The following is a 17,201-nucleotide window of genomic DNA, read 5'->3' on the forward strand; positions in this document are numbered from 1 at the left end:
TGGGTTTAAGTCAGAATACTATGTGTCTGGCGAGGAGCGGATGCTCCACTTATATATATAGGCCACCGCGATGTATGATGAGATGATTGATTGGCATTCGCTGGAATTATTGTGGAAAAGGGTGTGTGAACAAACAATGACCGTCCCATATCAGTAGAAAATCACTTCAGTCTGGACCAAGCACTCGAGTGCTCTGCACATTGCTGCACGCGTCGGCTTCTCATTATAAGTTATATATATGATTTATCATTCGCTACTTTTATGTTTTGTTCGTTAAGTCATGTAAAGTGAGCGGCATCCGCTTTTAAAGCTTCAATCATAGCGTAGGCTACACCTTAAACTATATTCCTCTGTACAATCATCCGATAGAAGACTGGTGAGTTGTGGTGAACTAATTGTAGCCTGTTGTGTATATCGCAATAATGTTTAAATTTGTGTTTCTGAGAAAATATTAATATTTAATACTAATAATACTAATATTTAAAGAATTGTACTAATAGATATCAACTTACCTTGTGCTCTCTAAGTGTCGGTTGACTGCCAAAGCGTTCTCTTTTTAAGTCAGTTTAGATAAAACTGGATCTTGCTCCTGCATTGTTCAGATTCTTTGAGGCGTTAGAAGAGAGTCCGGTATCATGTTTTGGCCGCCGTCTTCTGTTTAATTAAATGAACTGACTGATGATAATTGGCAGAATTGATATTCTCAGAATGTCTGAGGATAGCCGGGCAACAGGTGACACAACAGTAGCCTATTCTATGACAACGTGTGAGAAGGAATGGACGCATTTTACTTTTGACTTTAGAGTAGGTAAGGTCCTGCGCTGTCTACTCAACCCGTGTCCTGAAGTGGCCCAGAAGTGCTTGCTTCGAGAAGGGGCTTTGCTTCTGTGGGTCTCTCTGCAAGAATGGATTTTCGTACGAAAGAGCATTTGCATGCCGCCACATTACTGATCGTAATATTCGTCATGAACTCCGCATGTAAGTAATCTTAACTTTGTATGGTTTTAGGCTTACCAATTTGTTAGGGTTATGATTTAAAAAACGGTGTTTGTGCATTTTATAGCCTATTAGGCTACTGTAGATTGCTATAATCTAACCTGTCGAATGTAAATTGGTTTGTATCATTTAAATGGGCGTAGATCTACTATTGGGAAAACCTTCCCAATTATTATTTATTTATTTATTTATTTATTTACAATAATCAAACCATTGACATTTCGACCCAAACTGCTCTTCCGTAGGATGTGAATGCTCTGTGTGAATGACCGCAACTAATATTGATAATTACAAGACACGTGACCAAACACTGGGAAGGGGTAGAGTGAGTGAAAATAGCCGGGAACAGATCGCACACATCCATTGTCTAGCTATACCCACTTATTCCTAGTCTGGGTCGCGGGAAGACTTAGACGTACACCTTAAATACATGCTTGGAAAATCATTAGGTATTGAGAAAATCGATTCGCCACGCAGAGAAGGGAACATTGATAATTGCTTTTGAAGCGGGAATGTTTCTAGATTTAGCCTACACACTAAGTAAGCTAAATTTTTCCCAAATGGGTTGAATGAAGAACTTGACATCAGACCATTTCTGTGTTGACATGCGTTTTCCTGCAGACCTGGAGTTTAGTTATATTAACATTTACATAGAGCTTGAATATTTGTAAGCATGTAATACATATCTACTGCCTATGTTTATGAGCCTGTTCCAGTTCATAAACTGGACACTTGACCAAACACCCTCCAACGTCCTGGTGTTTGGTTAAGTGTCATCTTGTAATTATCTTTATTAGTTGTACATGGTTTATGTCATCAACATCACAAGGAAGACCTGTTTGGGTCAAAAAGTTTAGATTATGGTAATCAAATGGGAGCATATAATCATTAGCTACAGTGTGATTTGGACTCTGCCCAGCACCTGCAGCTACGGTATATTGGATGTGTGTGTTTTAACTCAATTTGCTTTCTTTGTAGGCCTACTATTCACATAATGTAGGTCACTGTTTTACATTAACCTTCACAGATTCAAAGTCAAGCATTACTTGGGAAGTACAGCGCTATGATGGATGGTACAATAATTTAGCACATCACAGTCGAGGAGCAGCAGGTAGGCTGAACTGTTAAATTACTCTGGATAACAGGATCTGCTGAAATAATTATTTTCAGATAGAAATATAAAATACTACGTACTTTGAATTTTTTTGATGCTGTATTTGGGACTATAACCTAAGTCACTTTATCTGAGGGTGTCCGGGTGATTAACCCATTGATTGTGTTCATATACGTGTTGAACGCACCATTTATGATTGAATGATGTCACATACACTATATGACCAAAAGTATCTGGACAGTGGACACCCCTTGGGGTGGGGCTGTTTTTCATGGTTTGGACTAGGCCCCTTAGTTCCAGGGAAGGTAAATCTTAATGCTACAGCATACAATGACATTCTACACGATTCTGTGCTTCCCCGACAGTTTGGGGAAGGCCCTCTTCTGTTTCAAAATGAAAATGCCCACATGCATACAGCGGGTCCATATAGAAATTATCGGTCGAGGGTGGTGTGGAAGAACTTGGCTGGCCTGCAAATCGCCCTGACCTCAATCCCATCCAAATCCCTGCAGCAATGCTCCAACATCTAGTATAAAGCCATCCCAGATGAGTGGAGGTTGTTCAAGGGAACAGTGTATAAATAAAACCATTAATTCGGTGCACATATCCCTGGGGTGTATATACATCATGACATATCTTGATATTGAGGCAAGTAATCAATTTGGCTTGCCTGTAAAATGATATTTTTGGGCCATTGAAAACATCCCAGAACATTCAAGGGGTGGTGATTGGGAATATGTTACTTGTCAAACATCATCAAGTAGAGCAGTTTAATCACTGAAGCTCCTGCCAAACAAGCTCCAGCTATCATCCCTCTTTCAAAGTCATTGGGTTCTTTTCATGTTAGCCATGAATATATGGAACCATCTACCCAGCATTTGTATACAAAACCTTCAACATGCTATTAACATGGGGTTATCATTTAAGTGTTATCCTTGTTGGCTACTACCTGCATTATGCATCAGAACTTTCATGATGGGGTTTGGACCTCACTCTAAAGTTGCACTGAGAATATAATCATTGCATTTTTATTATCTGAAATAAAAAGACTTTCCAGCAACACTGATAAAAAGTGTTGCAGTGAATTGCATTGAGTATCCACTGGCTAAGGAAAGTCTTCCCTTTGTAGGCCTGGAGGTTTTCTTGTTTTAAGTGCTTTGTACAATAATTGGCCCAATACACTGTAATTATATTTTGATGATGGTGATTCAGTGAACAGCTGACCAATATAATAATGTAAAGAAACTTTTGGACCTGCAGTTTAAATGTAAAACTTTTCTTGCTACAGGCTCACCACTGATCCGCCTCCTGCCAGCAAAGTATTCTGACGGTGTCTATCAACCCCTTCAGGAGCTGCCAAACCCACGGAATATCAGTAACATTGCCATGAGGGGACCCTCTGGCTTACCCTCAACCAGAAACCAGACTGTCCTGTCTGTTTTTTTTGGTATGGGAAATCCTTCCTCCCATCCCTTTATTCACACCAAGGATTTCAAACTTTGTCACACAAGGACTAGTTTGGTAGATACATCTTTATTTGCCCCAAGGGGCAGTTGTCCTACATATACAGAATGTCGGCAATATTAGTGGGTAGTGCTACAGTGCTACAGCCAAAAAAGCAAGAACATTACAGTAGGACACAAACAACTTAATAAATCACTGTGAAGAGGTCACAGTGAAGACAACATGCTCCCTCCCTCTGCCAACATTTAATTGTGGAAGGTAGTGTCAATGTCCTGATTTGTGTCCAGGGTGAGTATGAGGCTGTAAGACTGCTGGTGCTGGGGTTGGAGCAGGGGCCAGAGCAGGGGGCATGGCAGCTGGAACGCCTTGTCTTAAAGGCAGATGGGCAGGTGGTCTGACTGAGGGGCCACCCTGCATGTTCCCAGGTACTTACTAGTAGGAGAAGTGAGGAGAGGCAGGCATGTTGTGTAGGTGGCTGGCATGCCATGAAGCCCCGTCCATTAGCTCATAAATAGCTGGGCCCAGCTGGCGGCTGACTTGGCATGGAGGTGCCATTTCGTGCCATCTGCAACACACTTAATCATGCGGGTCATGGGTATCATGGCACAATGATGATGGGAGATGCAGGCGTTGCCCCAGCATGATGGTTCATTTTTCACTTGAGAGAAAGGTTCCAGTTCAGGTGGGCCACCTGTACCTGATGCAGCCATGGAACATTGTGAAGGTGAGCTCAGCGGCTGAGGTGGTCTCCAGTTCATGGAAAGATACAGTGTCTTTCAATGGTGAGTGGTCCATATGCGTTAACTGTTCTTCATCCTCTGGAGAAGTGCCTGGACCCTGTAGGATGGTGGGATGGGAAAAGTCTGTCACCACGTTCGCACATTCTTGGGTAAACTACAGTCTGAAGTCCTACTTCTGTAGGTGATCTGACCACCTGTGGAGACAAAGAGGTTTGTGTCCCCACATGGACATCGGGGCTGTCAGACCCTGGTGGTCTATCTTCAGCATAACAAACGTCTATTTAGGTACAGATGCCACTGCTCACACACCTAAATGCATGCGAGGACCTTGTGCTTGCGAGTGGAGTACGTTTGCTCCTTAGGGCTGAGAGCATGAGAAGTGCATGCTGTGGGCTTTTTCACACCGTCATGGAGCTGGGACAGTATGTCACCATTGACTATTGTAGATGTATTACATGCCACGATTGTCAGGCACACCAGGTGGAAGTGGGCCAGGGTAGGATACATGGTGTGGAGGCATTTCAATTCCTCAATGGCTGCCTGGCGGGCAGGGGTCCAGGACCAGGGAGCATCCTGTTTCAGTAGCTGCCTCAACGGTGTGCTGATGGAGGAGTACTCTGATAGGAATGTAGTATGCTGCTATTCCAAGGATTGATGCCACCTGTGAGGTTGTGGTTGAGGCAATCACCTGGAGGATGACATCCATAATTGACTGAAAGGGAGAAAGGTTGTTGACAGACACATGAAAGCCTAAAAATGTGGCAGACATGGAGAACGCACTCCTCTCATTGTTCAGAGTGACCTGGTGGCAGTTGATAGTAGCAAATACCTGTTGTTGGTAGGCATTGTGGTCGGCGGCGTCAGACCCATGCATCATAATGTCATCTAGGTACACCACTGCTAGGGCAGCTGGTGAAAATGATGGACATGACCTTTTGAAAACAGCTGAGTGTCAAGCTGAGTCCAAAAGCCATTACAGCCCAGGATGGGTGATGAAAGCTGTCAAGTTCCTTCTCTCTGGGCAAATAGCCTTGACCTAGGTTGAGTTTGGAGAAGACATGGGAGCAATGGAAGTGAGTTGTGAGCTCCTCTGTTGTGGGTAGTGGTATTTATCAGGCACAACTGCGTTGTTCACAGCACAGAGGTTATTGTTGACTCTGAGTCCTGTTTTCTTCTGAGCGATTTAGACACCCAAGGAGGAACTTCAGTGGGTTCAATAATTCCCTCAGCTGGGGGGCAATAGAGCTCAACCGTGATGCCGTCACACAGGGCATATGAGGCAGGGGCTGGATTACAGGGAGAATCTCGGGGTCCAAGGTTCGTATATAAATGCAGTGAGACACCCCAGGTCATTGAACAGGTGAGGCCACTGTTGGTGCCACGCGGAGGTTAAGAATCTTAGTACCCCTATTGCCTTGTAGGGAAAAACCAAGGCTAGCAAACAAGTTGAGGTTCATGATGCCTACATCTTGGTGTGTGACATGGAATGGGAAGGACTCAAAATTGTTGGATCTACAGGAACTTGGGGGAGACCGACAACATGGATTTTGCCCTGACCATAATCGCAATGGGTGGCTGGTGGAGGCAGCAGCAACTGGTGCGGGAAGAACAATTTTTTGGTTGCTGCGTTCAGAAAAGCCCCAATGTCAAGTAGAAGAGTGAAACTGAATTCCTTCAGGTATACAGTACTCATACTGTGTATCCTGTGTACCCTGCTGTCACATGATCATCCTGTGAAGTCTGTAAGAGGGGAGCGACACCAGTTAGCAAAGTGGTTTGGTTTCTGGCAGTGTCTGACATCGATATTTGAGGGGAATCAATACCACTTCTGGGATCCTTAACCGTTCTTGCTTCTTTGCATTAAATATGATGTCACACGAGTTCACAAGACTGCAAGAACATCTTCAAGTAACAGTCTTTCTTGAACTCGAGGATTAGATGTTTTCACAATGAGATGATCAGTTTGTCTGTGCGAGATCCAAAATTAGATAGACATGCCGGGGCTGGCTACAAATTGGGTGGCAGACTCTCCAGCTCATTGAATTAAACTGTAGCCATCTGAGAAGAATGTTTTTGAGCTGTCCATTCTGAGCTGCTATGGTTTCATCTTGTGTTTGCGGATCTGAGTGTACTGAAAATCAGTATGTATGTCCTGTATCTTCCTCACAAGTGTGTAGGACAGTATGGTGATGAAAGCTGATCAAAAGTCAGGCAAATGGTCATGCACATAGGCACTAGATATTGCTGTAGCATCCTCCACTCCACGCCATGTTTTGTTGGCAAACTGTAAGGTGTTAACTTGCTCAGATGTTTTCTGTTTCAGCTGGTCTGGTTAAGTAAAATATGCTCAACACACTTAATTACGATGGGCATAAGAGCCACTTGCTTGAAGTTGTTGACATCACTGGGTCTGGATTTCTTGGGTATACCGGTTTTTGCAGATTTCCCCCTCATGAGTTCTCACCTCCAGTGGTGGACTATGAGCATAAGCTGCCATGATTCACTTTTCTGGATTCTCAAGGCTCTCAGATTGTGCAAAAATACATGATCATTAGTTTTGATGCTGTTGCCACATTTGTGTTTTTGGCTGATGATAGTTTTTATTCTATTTCACATCTGTTGTGAATTGTTTTGGTGTAAATGATATGCAACTCTTGAGCAATCTTTCTTTGCCTATTTTATGTCCTGGTTTAGTAACAGCCAATTTCACCTTTTGTCAGTCATTTGACATGAACGCCCTTTTCTTTTCAACTAAGAGAGATTTGACTTTCTTTGGGGTACATGACTTATAGTTTCCATATTTTTGGTAACTTTTGCCATTCCAATGAGATATTGGTAAGAACATACAAGCAGGGTCTACCTAGCTAACATGTTCTGGCAATTTTATAACATTTCAGTAACATTGTGTGAACATTTTGTGTCAGCTGGGTAGGTATCCAGGTTTGTGGATTTTATTGATTGTATGGAAAACTGCGCGCACAAAATGGACACATCTTCTGAGATGTGATATGAAGTGTTTGGGCATTGCAGCACTGTGAGGTGAAGATGGATGGTATCCAGTGATCAGAAACAGAGGGACCTCTTATACATATAGCCAATATAGGATCAGGTTCCACTGTCTCTATGCTAACCATTGTGAGGTAAAAGGCTAAACTACTGGCTTAGCCAGAAATATTCATATACTGTAGTTGGTATTGTATAACTAGGTGGGCCAGAAATACCTTGGTGGGTATTCACATTTGGTTGTGGTGGTTCAGTTAAGATAAATGGATGGGCCTGGATACTATGTAGATGCCTCTAAGCTAACCCATTTTTATGTGGCTAAACTGATCTTGATTAGTACTCCAGTTCTGTGGCATTTTATTAATACAGGCATTGAGCCCATTCTTTACTGTTTAGACTCTTTATAAATGTAATCAGCTTATCATTTAGCTGATTTTCCTGGTTTCCCAGGTTACCATGTGGTGAATGAGATTGTAGACTCCCGCCTGCCTGCCTGCCCCCCGGAATTCATGCATATTTCGGTTCCACAAGGGGATCCCGTCTTTGATCCCAACAACACTGGGAAAACTATGCTGCCATTCCAGCGAGGGAAGTGGGCTAAGGACACCAGCCAAAGTCCCAATAATCCCCGAACTCAGGTAAGGGGCATCTGGTGAATAAGAGTCATAAAGCCTTCATGAATACTGCACAGCCCTTTATAAGTACCACATTAATTAATAATTACTGTACACTTACACCAAACAACTTAGACTGTCATAGGCTGTGCTTTAATGCCATCTGTATGATAACGGAAATTTACACATTGACACAGCGTATTATGGTACTGTCCAGATTTGGGTTTTGATATCACAAAAAACATTGCCTTCACATAACATTGGATTACCTTCTGCCTTCAGAAGGTTATTATCATTACAAATATAGTTCAATTGACTAATTAGCTGTAATCACTGATAAGCACTCACTCATAGATTAAACTAAAGTAAAACGTTTCATATGAGGGGCACAGCAATAGTCTTCTGTTGAGCCTATCATGACATGTAGCTCAAATGTTAGATATATGACATATTAGTTATTACATTACGTATTAATGATTACAAAAATCTGGCATGGAATCCAAAAACAGATATGGTTCTCCTTCCCCACCCAGGCTCTGCCTGCATATTTATAATTGCCTTTGAGGGGGATACACAATACTACAGTCTCGTTAATGGTGAATTTCTTGGTTTTCATGGGCTTCCTGTAGGTAAACCATGTGACCGCCTGGATGGATGGAAGCTCCATCTACGGCTCATCTAACTCTTGGTGTGATGCTTTGAGGAGTTTCTCCGGAGGCCTCTTGGCCTCAGGGTCTGACAGGAACTTCCCAAAGCGGACTTCAAATCCCTACTTCATGTGGACCAACGTTGACCCTTCCACTGGTCAGCACGGTCGGGAAGGGCTCTATGGTAAGACCACGCTCCCTGCTCTCAGGTCAGCCCCTTGCCAAAGCATAGGCGCTCATAAGCATAGGATGTTGTTTACAATGATTTCCATCAGCACATGTGAGTGTCAGGCCTTCATTATGAAATACCTTAGAAACAAGGATAGATATTGGGACTGTGCTCGCTTTTCTTGTTACGCTTCTGAGCTGAGCTAAGAGGAGCAGATGAGGTCAAATGTGTATTTTAAGTAGGAACAACATGTTATTTGAAATACTTCAACTCTTTAGCTCTGGATAAAATGTGAAAGCACTCCTTCAATCTCTGAGGATTTTCAACAAAAGATATTACTAATCAAAATGTTTAGTTCAGTCATATCAAAGGACAGTTTTGTTCTGAATAGTGGTGACAATACATTGTTCTTGCCACAAGAAAATTGCCAGTAATCTGCTGGGTTTTTGGTGATGTCTACAGGGTTGAAGTATTTCAAATAATTATTTTACCCACATCTGGAGTGGCCCTTTTTTTAGAAACCACATAGAGACCCAGATGGTTTGACTCACATGCAAGGGTGGCTCTCCTCTCTTCTGTTGGAGGTTTCCATTGTTGTTTCATTATGCCCTGTTGCCCACAGTAGATCTTGCTGTTTGTTCTGCTGTGAATATGCCCCTAAAATAATTTATCGTAATGACTACTTCCTAATCTTGGTGTTTTATTGTTGTCCTGGCCACTGTTGCCATGTTCTGCTTTCCTTGTTTTTTAAGTTTGAGGACAACTGGAGTGAGAGGATTTTATTTACTCATGATATTATTGATATGCAGTGCAAGAACTGGGGAAAATTAAGTAATGCATGAAATTAATAGGATTTATTGTACCATATTCAATTATGGCAGAGGGCTCTCAAATGTGTATTCAGAACTGAACTTGCATTCCAAACTACAGTATGGATTTTTTTGTGTTCTCCAAGAATTTGGGAATTCCAGGGGCAACGAGAATGTGTTCACGGTGGCAGAAGGGATTATATGGTTTAGGTACCATAATTACCTGGCCTCCAAGCTGCAGGAACAACAGAAGACGTGGTCAGATGAAGAACTGTTTCAGGCTGCCAGGAAAAGGGTTGTTGCCACATTCCAGGTATAGAAAACCTTCCCTCTTTATCTGTAACCACATAATGAGTGTTTTCCACCCCCCACCCCCTGACCCACATAGGGGCTGCGGTTACATTGACACAAACACGGGGATCAGTCCAAGGGCTGATGTGAGTCAAAGACATGCGTATGACCTCACCAGCTATGATCTTGTCCTAGAGTTTTGTATTCAGCATATTATTGTATTAGGCGTATTAATGCTTATGCTTGTGGCTTTAGAGCATTTTAAAGGAAACATATGATGTGTGAACCTATATTTATGTTGAAATCTGCTGATGTTCTTAGGCCTGTGTCCTGACACCATTAAAAGTTGGAGATCCTTCTGATCCTAACTGCTATCACCCCATTTCTAAGCGTTCTGTACTTACTAAGGTCCTGGAATACTTGGTTAACGCAGAGCTGAAAGAATATCCATGGGACAATAACATCCTGACACCTATTTACTCCTTGTCTCAAGAAGCTCAGTACCTCAAACAGTCATTTAACACCTGTTAGGTTTCTCTGTTTTAAATGCTGATGAAACAAATACATTTCTCGAAATCCCATTCCCAGGCCACTGCTTATGAAAATATTTCAACCATGAATAGGAAATGTATTGTACCGGTTCAGTTTTAAAACCCACATTTTCAATCTTGTAAAGAAACTGAAAGTCTGATGAACTTTCAGCTGAAATCTCTGCTAAAGATAAACATATAGTAACCTTGTGGCCTAGGATTGATTATGGAGACATTCTATGTATGCATACCTCCCTGTAGGCCACCAACAAAGTTTCTCACGGGGCCCTGTGATTTATCGTAAATGCTACATCTCTCATGCACCATTGTGATCTGCATGAGCAAGCTTGACGTCTTTCTGCCACTGCAGATAGACCCACTGTTTATAAAGCAACTGCAGCAAAGTGTGAACTTTTACCTTTGCAGGCCTCTTGCCTGGAAGAACTGCATTAGCGGCTTATTGACCTAGTGCTTGTTACTATGTCATTTTAGGAATTTGGAAAGCTGGCGTTTAATTTGCTGGTGTTAAAACTAGGGAAGATGCAGAATTAGAATCTCTTTGTTTTTAAGCTTGTCGCAAACAATAAACCTGACATATGAAATGTGTTTCACAATTGGTGAATTTTATTGTACTGTGCTGTATTGTATTTTATGCAGTGTGCTGCACAATTTTGTCCAGGGCTCCTTTGAAACATAGATGTTTATCTTAATGGCATTTACTTGGATAAAGACAAATAACGGATAAATTTAAATAAATGTTTTTGTTCTGGATTAATTCAAAACAGTATACTGAATTACACTAAGCATTTTGCAACAAAAAAAAAATTTGGCCCATTATCCAAAACCTAAATATCAATGATGAGTAATATACTTTTGTTTTTTCTCTCATTAGAACATTGCATTCTATGAATGGCTGCCATTGTATCTTGGAAATCAGACTGTACCACAATATCCAGGTTTGTGTGTGTGTGTGTGTGTGTGTGTGTGTGTGCAAGTCCCAGTGTGTGTTTGCAGGTGCACATGTACACGCAACTGTGACATAAATTTGTCATTTGAAAGCTACAATTCGAAGAGTTCAGTGACATTTTGATGGAGAGATTATTTAATGATAAATGCATATTATTGTGCAGTATATGACCAGTCTAATATACTGAAAAAAGTATGTCAGAAGATGTCACTCTTCTTTTTTGTGACAGTATTCACATGATTAATGGCTGACAGAACACATTTCAGGTTGATCTGGAAGGTTGAATAGTTGATATAAGATTTTGATAGATTTTGCTGCAGTAAAATGGTATGTTGTTGTCACATACATTTCTACAGGTGTATTTATGTATGTGTCTTCCCTTAAAGGCTACCAGAAGCACACAGATCCTGGGATTTCTCCTGAATTTCAGGCAGCTGCCATGCGATTTGGGTCTACTATGGTTCCCCCTGGTGTTTACATGAGGTTTTGTACTGTTACTTTGCTGAAATTTCCCTCAGAACTAAAGCACAAGTCATGGCATTGAGTTAACTGCAAAATGCAGACTGCAAGCCTAGCAAGGAATTGACTAAAGATGGTGAAGCTGTTTTAGGGAAAGGGTGATTGGAGGTCTCATTATTTGACATAGCGGGGCTTAAAATTCATTTTTGGATTGAGGGGGATTTCTCCCCTTACAAGCAACATTTTAGGGAGATTTCAAAGGTTTGAGGAGGGAATGAGTGAGGGAGGGATGGTGGTATAAAATAAACGACAGAAAAAAGTATGCAATATGCTAACTTTATTTTCTTTTCTCTTATTGTCATTTTATTTCATGTAGAAGTCTGAGAGTAAAAATCAATATTATGGATCAGTACTATTGGCTTGTGTTAGCTACATCAAATGGTCTCATAGAACTGCGATCAAAGGTTAACACTTTCCTTGTGCAAGTTTGATCACCACTGCAATGATGTTAAAACAGTCGACAAAATACAATTTCTTTGAGAAATGTATTGTTATGCTCATGTGCACACACTGCTGTGTACATTATAAAGCCCCGCTTTGTCCTCCCTACCTAAAGTATGTAGCCTACGGTGGCCAGTGTGTCACTGAGAGTTTGTTTAAATGACGTATAATTTTTTATTGCATTTCACAAAAGCCATCAGCACGCTTACACACAAACCTTTTTACTCGGAAATGGCCTGCACACCCTAAAGAACGAACAATTATATTTTCAATTGTACCTATTTCTAAATGTATCAGCGGGATTTTCCTGCTTTATTGCGGACAAAAAATCAGGATATCGTAAAATATATGCACAATTTGCGCAATCCCATGCTGAATTTTCTTCCCTGCATAGGGGTGGGAAAGGAAAAGGTAGGACATGCATTTATTTGGGCACCTTAAAAGCCTCTTACAGCTAAGAACATTTAAGAGTGATGTTACAAATGACTTAACATGTCTTAGCGTTGTTACTGTCTGTACATAACACTAGGCAACAACGCCTGGTCCTTCGGCATAACAAATTCAGCAGATATATTTATCCAGACTGTGGTTTTGCTTGTGTGGCTTATTTGTAAACTATCTTTTTATTTATCCTTTATCTGTCCAATAGTTTGGTAGCTTTGGTAATAATTCAGTTTGGTAGCTCTTTATCAAGGGCAAGCTGGCCAAGAGAGCTGCATGCATGAATGCCGATATGTATGAATGCATAGGATAGCATTAAAAATTACAAGATACAGTAGAACAGTGACATTAAAGAAATGAATAAACAGAAAGCAATCACACATTAATTTTATTTGTTCTGTGCCCTTAAAGGTTTCTCAGTTTAAGAAGGCACATTCTTTTGGTTTTTGCTTCAGAAACAGGACCTGTCATTATCGGGACATCATCAACTTCGATAATAGCACTTCCTCTGCCATGCGAGTGTGTAACAGCTTCTGGAACAGAGAGGTATGTCATGAGCCCTGAAAATAAATATCTCAGAGGCCCAGGATCACCCAGTGAACTCATACTTTGTGTTTATGTAAACAGTAATTTAATTTGGCTATTGACATTTTGGCAGTCTTTACTCAGTAAGTCTGATATTTTTTTCTTAACTGCCTGGTGTCGTCTTGTCTGCTCTTTTGATCTGAACTGGGCTTTAGCATTCAAGAAGCTCACAGAGTGCAATGTTTAAATAAACTAATAGAGTTTATATGATGCAGAATGGATCAAATATACTCCCTTGTACTCCTAAACTCTTAAGAGTTTATTTTACAAAATGCATTTTACTCTATTGTCTGCAATTCTTTACAAGACCTCTTCTGTTCTAGAACCGAAACCTGCTGACGGACCAAGATGTTGATGATCTCATTATGGGCATGGCATCACAGATTGCAGAGAGAGAAGACAACATCATTGTGGAGGATTTGAGAGGTAATTCTCTCTATGTTTTTGTCATTCGTTTGCACATATAGTGAGCTCCATCATGTCTGAGAGGAATACTTATTTTTCTTGATCTGGCTCTGTACTCCACAATTCTAGATTTGTAATGAAACAATTCACATGTGGTTATAAAGTGCACATCCTCTCAGACATTTTATTTAAGGGTGTTTTATACACTTTGGTTTCACTTGGTAGAATTTACAGCACTTTTTATGCATAGCCCCCCATTTCAAGACACCATAATGTTTCAGATTGAGTGATTGACTTGGCCAGTCAAGAATTTTCCAGTTCTGGCTTTGAAGAACACCTTTGTTCCTTTCCCAAGTATGTTTGGGATCATTGTCTTGCTAAATGATGAAGCACCATCCAATGAGGGGTTTTGTTGAACTTGATCAGATAACGTGATTTTGTACACTTTAGAATTCATTCTGCAGCTGCTATCAGCAGTTACTTCATTCAAGAAAACAAGTGAGCCAGTATCTGTGACAGCCATAAACCATGATACTCCTACTGCCACGTTTCAGAGATGAGGGAGGGAAGGCAGAACCTGGCCATCTTGTTTTTATGGCTAACTAGTGGCTTGTATTTGCAGTGTAGCCTGTTTTTCTGTTTGTGAAGTCTTCTGCAGACAGTAGTCACTTACACATTCACACCTGCCTCCTGAAGAATATTTCTGATTTGTTGGTGAGGTGTTTGGGTTTTTTTCTTTATTATAGTGTGAATACTTCGGTCATCAACTTTAAAAGGTCTTCCTTGGCCTACCCTTTTGCAATTACTGAGCTCACCATTACTCTCTTTCTTCTTAATGATGCTCCAAACAGTTGATTTTGGTAAGCCTATGTCTCTGACTCTTTTTCTTATTAATCAGCTTCAGAATGGCTTCCTTGACTTTCATTGGCACAGCTCTGATCATCATGTTAACAAACCTCAATGATAGACTGCAAAGGCAACCGAAAGCCTTGAATCAAGACTAGATGCTGAAACTAAGAAAGCAGTTGAACAAACCTGACTAATCAGAAACATCTGTGAAGCCCTTCAACCCAAACATAATGGAGCTCTTGAATGGAGGGGACTATGTATAAAAAGTGCTGTAATTTCGACATGGTGGAAGAAAAATGTATAAAATATCTAGCAAATCCAGGTGACTGGAACAAAATCCTGGGATGAACTTTTACATTCTGAACCTGGATTGTCCACCTCTGAAAATACCCTTTAATTAAGAGCTGAGAATCTGATAATTCTTTGATTACAAATCTAAAATAGTGGATTCTAGATCAAAATGAAGAACATATATGTCTTCGTCCCAAATATTTGTTCACATTTAATGATATATTTACTGTATCTTTCATACAGCATGTTTTTTGTCCCACTATTCAATCATGTTTGGCAAACATGGACTCATATTTGCATCATAAATTAAGGATTGTTGGGATATATAAAACTTTTAAATAATTATTAAACCACAAATGCAAATAAGAGTCTTTGGTATTTTACCAAACATGAATGAATAGTTTTCTTTATTTTGATTCTGTTTTAATTAGGAACTGAAATGGTTCCACAATCTGTGAGCCTCTTTGCAAATCTTTCCTATTATGCAAAATGTGATGCAAAAAGTCCAAGAGGAGAAAGTATTTACATTTTGAATCAGTGCGATTTCCAGTGAACTGGTTATCTGCAGTTATCAAATTGTAATAAAGTGAAAGCCTTCTATATGGCTTTAATGTTCAATGTGGTTACAAAGATATTGTGCCAAGGAAAGCTGTTGCAGAGTTTATCATGGTTTGTTGGTACATATGGGAGAATTCAACAGTATCTCTTTATTGCCTTTTCAATATTTCCTCTAAAGTCATCACCCCAGAATGTTGCAAACACACAATGGTAACAAGAGGAAGTAAAATTATGACCAAGAAGAGATATGACTGTTTGACTGTAGCCTGAGAACATATTCAACTATGCCATTCAATGTTATCCTCTTTACCATCCTCTTCTCTGCCCTCTCCGTGTCCTTGTTGCCCCAATGCTCAGATTACATGTATGGTCCTTTGAAGTACACTCGCTCCGACCTGGTTGCACTGACCATCCAGAGAGGGAGGGACAGCGGTCTGCCCAGCTACAACCAGGCGAGGGCGACCTTTGACCTCCCACCAGTGAGCCGGTGGGAGGATATGAACCCCCAGCTTAACAGAACCTGCCCTGAGGTATGCGGGTGATGGACAGTGCTGAGGATTTGTTTTATTTTATGTGTCTTATTTACTCATAATTAGCCTCACTCTTCAGGTTCATAACCTGACAGTATTGGTTGATACTCTGATGTCAGATAAGTTAGCCCAACTTGCAAGGATGTGCTTCACTAATAAACTTATGGTCATTTAGTTTTTCTGAGAAGCCACGGTGTCGTGGTTGTATTGTAGGCAGCGATCCAAGCCAACCAAACCATGACTGACGTAATGCTGGCTTATCCTTACGAGAACCAAAGTTTATGCGTTCCCATAAACTGCTGTGGGAACTATTCAAGCCAACCTTTGACCTTGACGTAATGCTGTCGTAAACATAGTAGAACCAGTCAGAATGGAGGGAAACCTGGAGGGTGATAGCTTTTCAAGTTTTTGGCATATTTTACTTGTATCTCTGCCATTTCACTAGATTAACATCCACCCACCCCCCCCCCCCCCCCCCCCCCCCTCCCAGTTGTAGGACTCCCAGTTATAATAACAGGTGTATAGAACTGTGACTATATGATATCATTGCAAGCATAAATCATTTAAGCATTCAGAGTAATAGGACAACAAAAAATAGTATACTAAGTATAGATGCATTCGTAGCTTAATATACTGAAAAGCAGAATGGGTGTGAGAAGTCAATATCTTTGGCCAAATTCTCCCTAACATGTTCTCCCGGTGTTTTCACACAGCTGTTCAGAAACCTGGCTGAGCTCTATGGCAATGACATCTCCAAGCTGGAGCTTTTCCCTGGGGGCCTCCTGGAGTCTTCGGGGGCCCCGGGCCCCCTCTTCTCTGCCATTATCCTGGACCAGTTTCAGAGAATCAGGGACGGAGACCGCTACTGGTTTGAGAACATGAAAAATGGGTAAAAAAAATTCTATTGAGAAGCAGAGGAAGGCTTTCTTTCAGAATGAATACTGATAAATATAAGAATCTCATATAGAAATATGATGACAATATTAGATTAGAAATTTCATGACAATATTAGATTTAATTTTTGAGATTCAGTCGGTTAGTAGTGAGGTTATTATAGATTTGTCAGAGAGGTTTTCTCTTCACGCTCATTGTTCTGAACCAGCTGGTGAAAAAATGGATGTAAAAAATAAAAAATAAAAAAAAAACAGGAAAGAAAGGATAAAACATAAATATTTGTAGCCTCTCTGTGTTTTTGTGCTATATTTGATACTTGCTTCATGCAGGCCGTTTTGATTCTT

The 17,201-nt window shown here is 40.8% G+C and overlaps 1 protein-coding gene across 3 annotated transcripts in view; it reads left to right on the forward strand.

The window, feature by feature from the left end:
- LOC118227745 (dual oxidase 1-like) overlaps positions 1–17,201 on the forward strand; it is a 30,068-nt gene that overhangs the window by 666 nt on the left and 12,201 nt on the right. The window contains exons 1-13 of one of the 3 annotated variants that reach the window (XM_035418586.1): positions 187–376; positions 804–978; positions 2,024–2,107; positions 3,399–3,557; positions 7,768–7,955; positions 8,561–8,762; positions 9,703–9,869; positions 11,270–11,333; positions 11,731–11,827; positions 13,201–13,291; positions 13,654–13,756; positions 15,791–15,963; positions 16,677–16,852. In XM_035418586.1, coding sequence (XP_035274477.1) covers positions 906–978; positions 2,024–2,107; positions 3,399–3,557; positions 7,768–7,955; positions 8,561–8,762; positions 9,703–9,869; positions 11,270–11,333; positions 11,731–11,827; positions 13,201–13,291; positions 13,654–13,756; positions 15,791–15,963; positions 16,677–16,852 — 1,577 coding nt within the window. In that variant the 5' untranslated portion in view covers positions 187–376; positions 804–905. Of the gene's footprint in view, positions 1–186; positions 377–803; positions 979–2,023; positions 2,108–3,398; positions 3,558–7,767; positions 7,956–8,560; positions 8,763–9,702; positions 9,870–11,269; positions 11,334–11,730; positions 11,828–13,200; positions 13,292–13,653; positions 13,757–15,790; positions 15,964–16,676; positions 16,853–17,201 lie in introns of those variants that run through there. The other 2 variants (XM_035418588.1, XM_035418587.1) reach the window with 2 other exon arrangements.

Source organism: Anguilla anguilla, chromosome 5, assembly GCF_013347855.1.
Source record: "Anguilla anguilla isolate fAngAng1 chromosome 5, fAngAng1.pri, whole genome shotgun sequence".
Classification (NCBI taxonomy): Eukaryota; Metazoa; Chordata; class Actinopteri; order Anguilliformes; family Anguillidae; genus Anguilla; species Anguilla anguilla.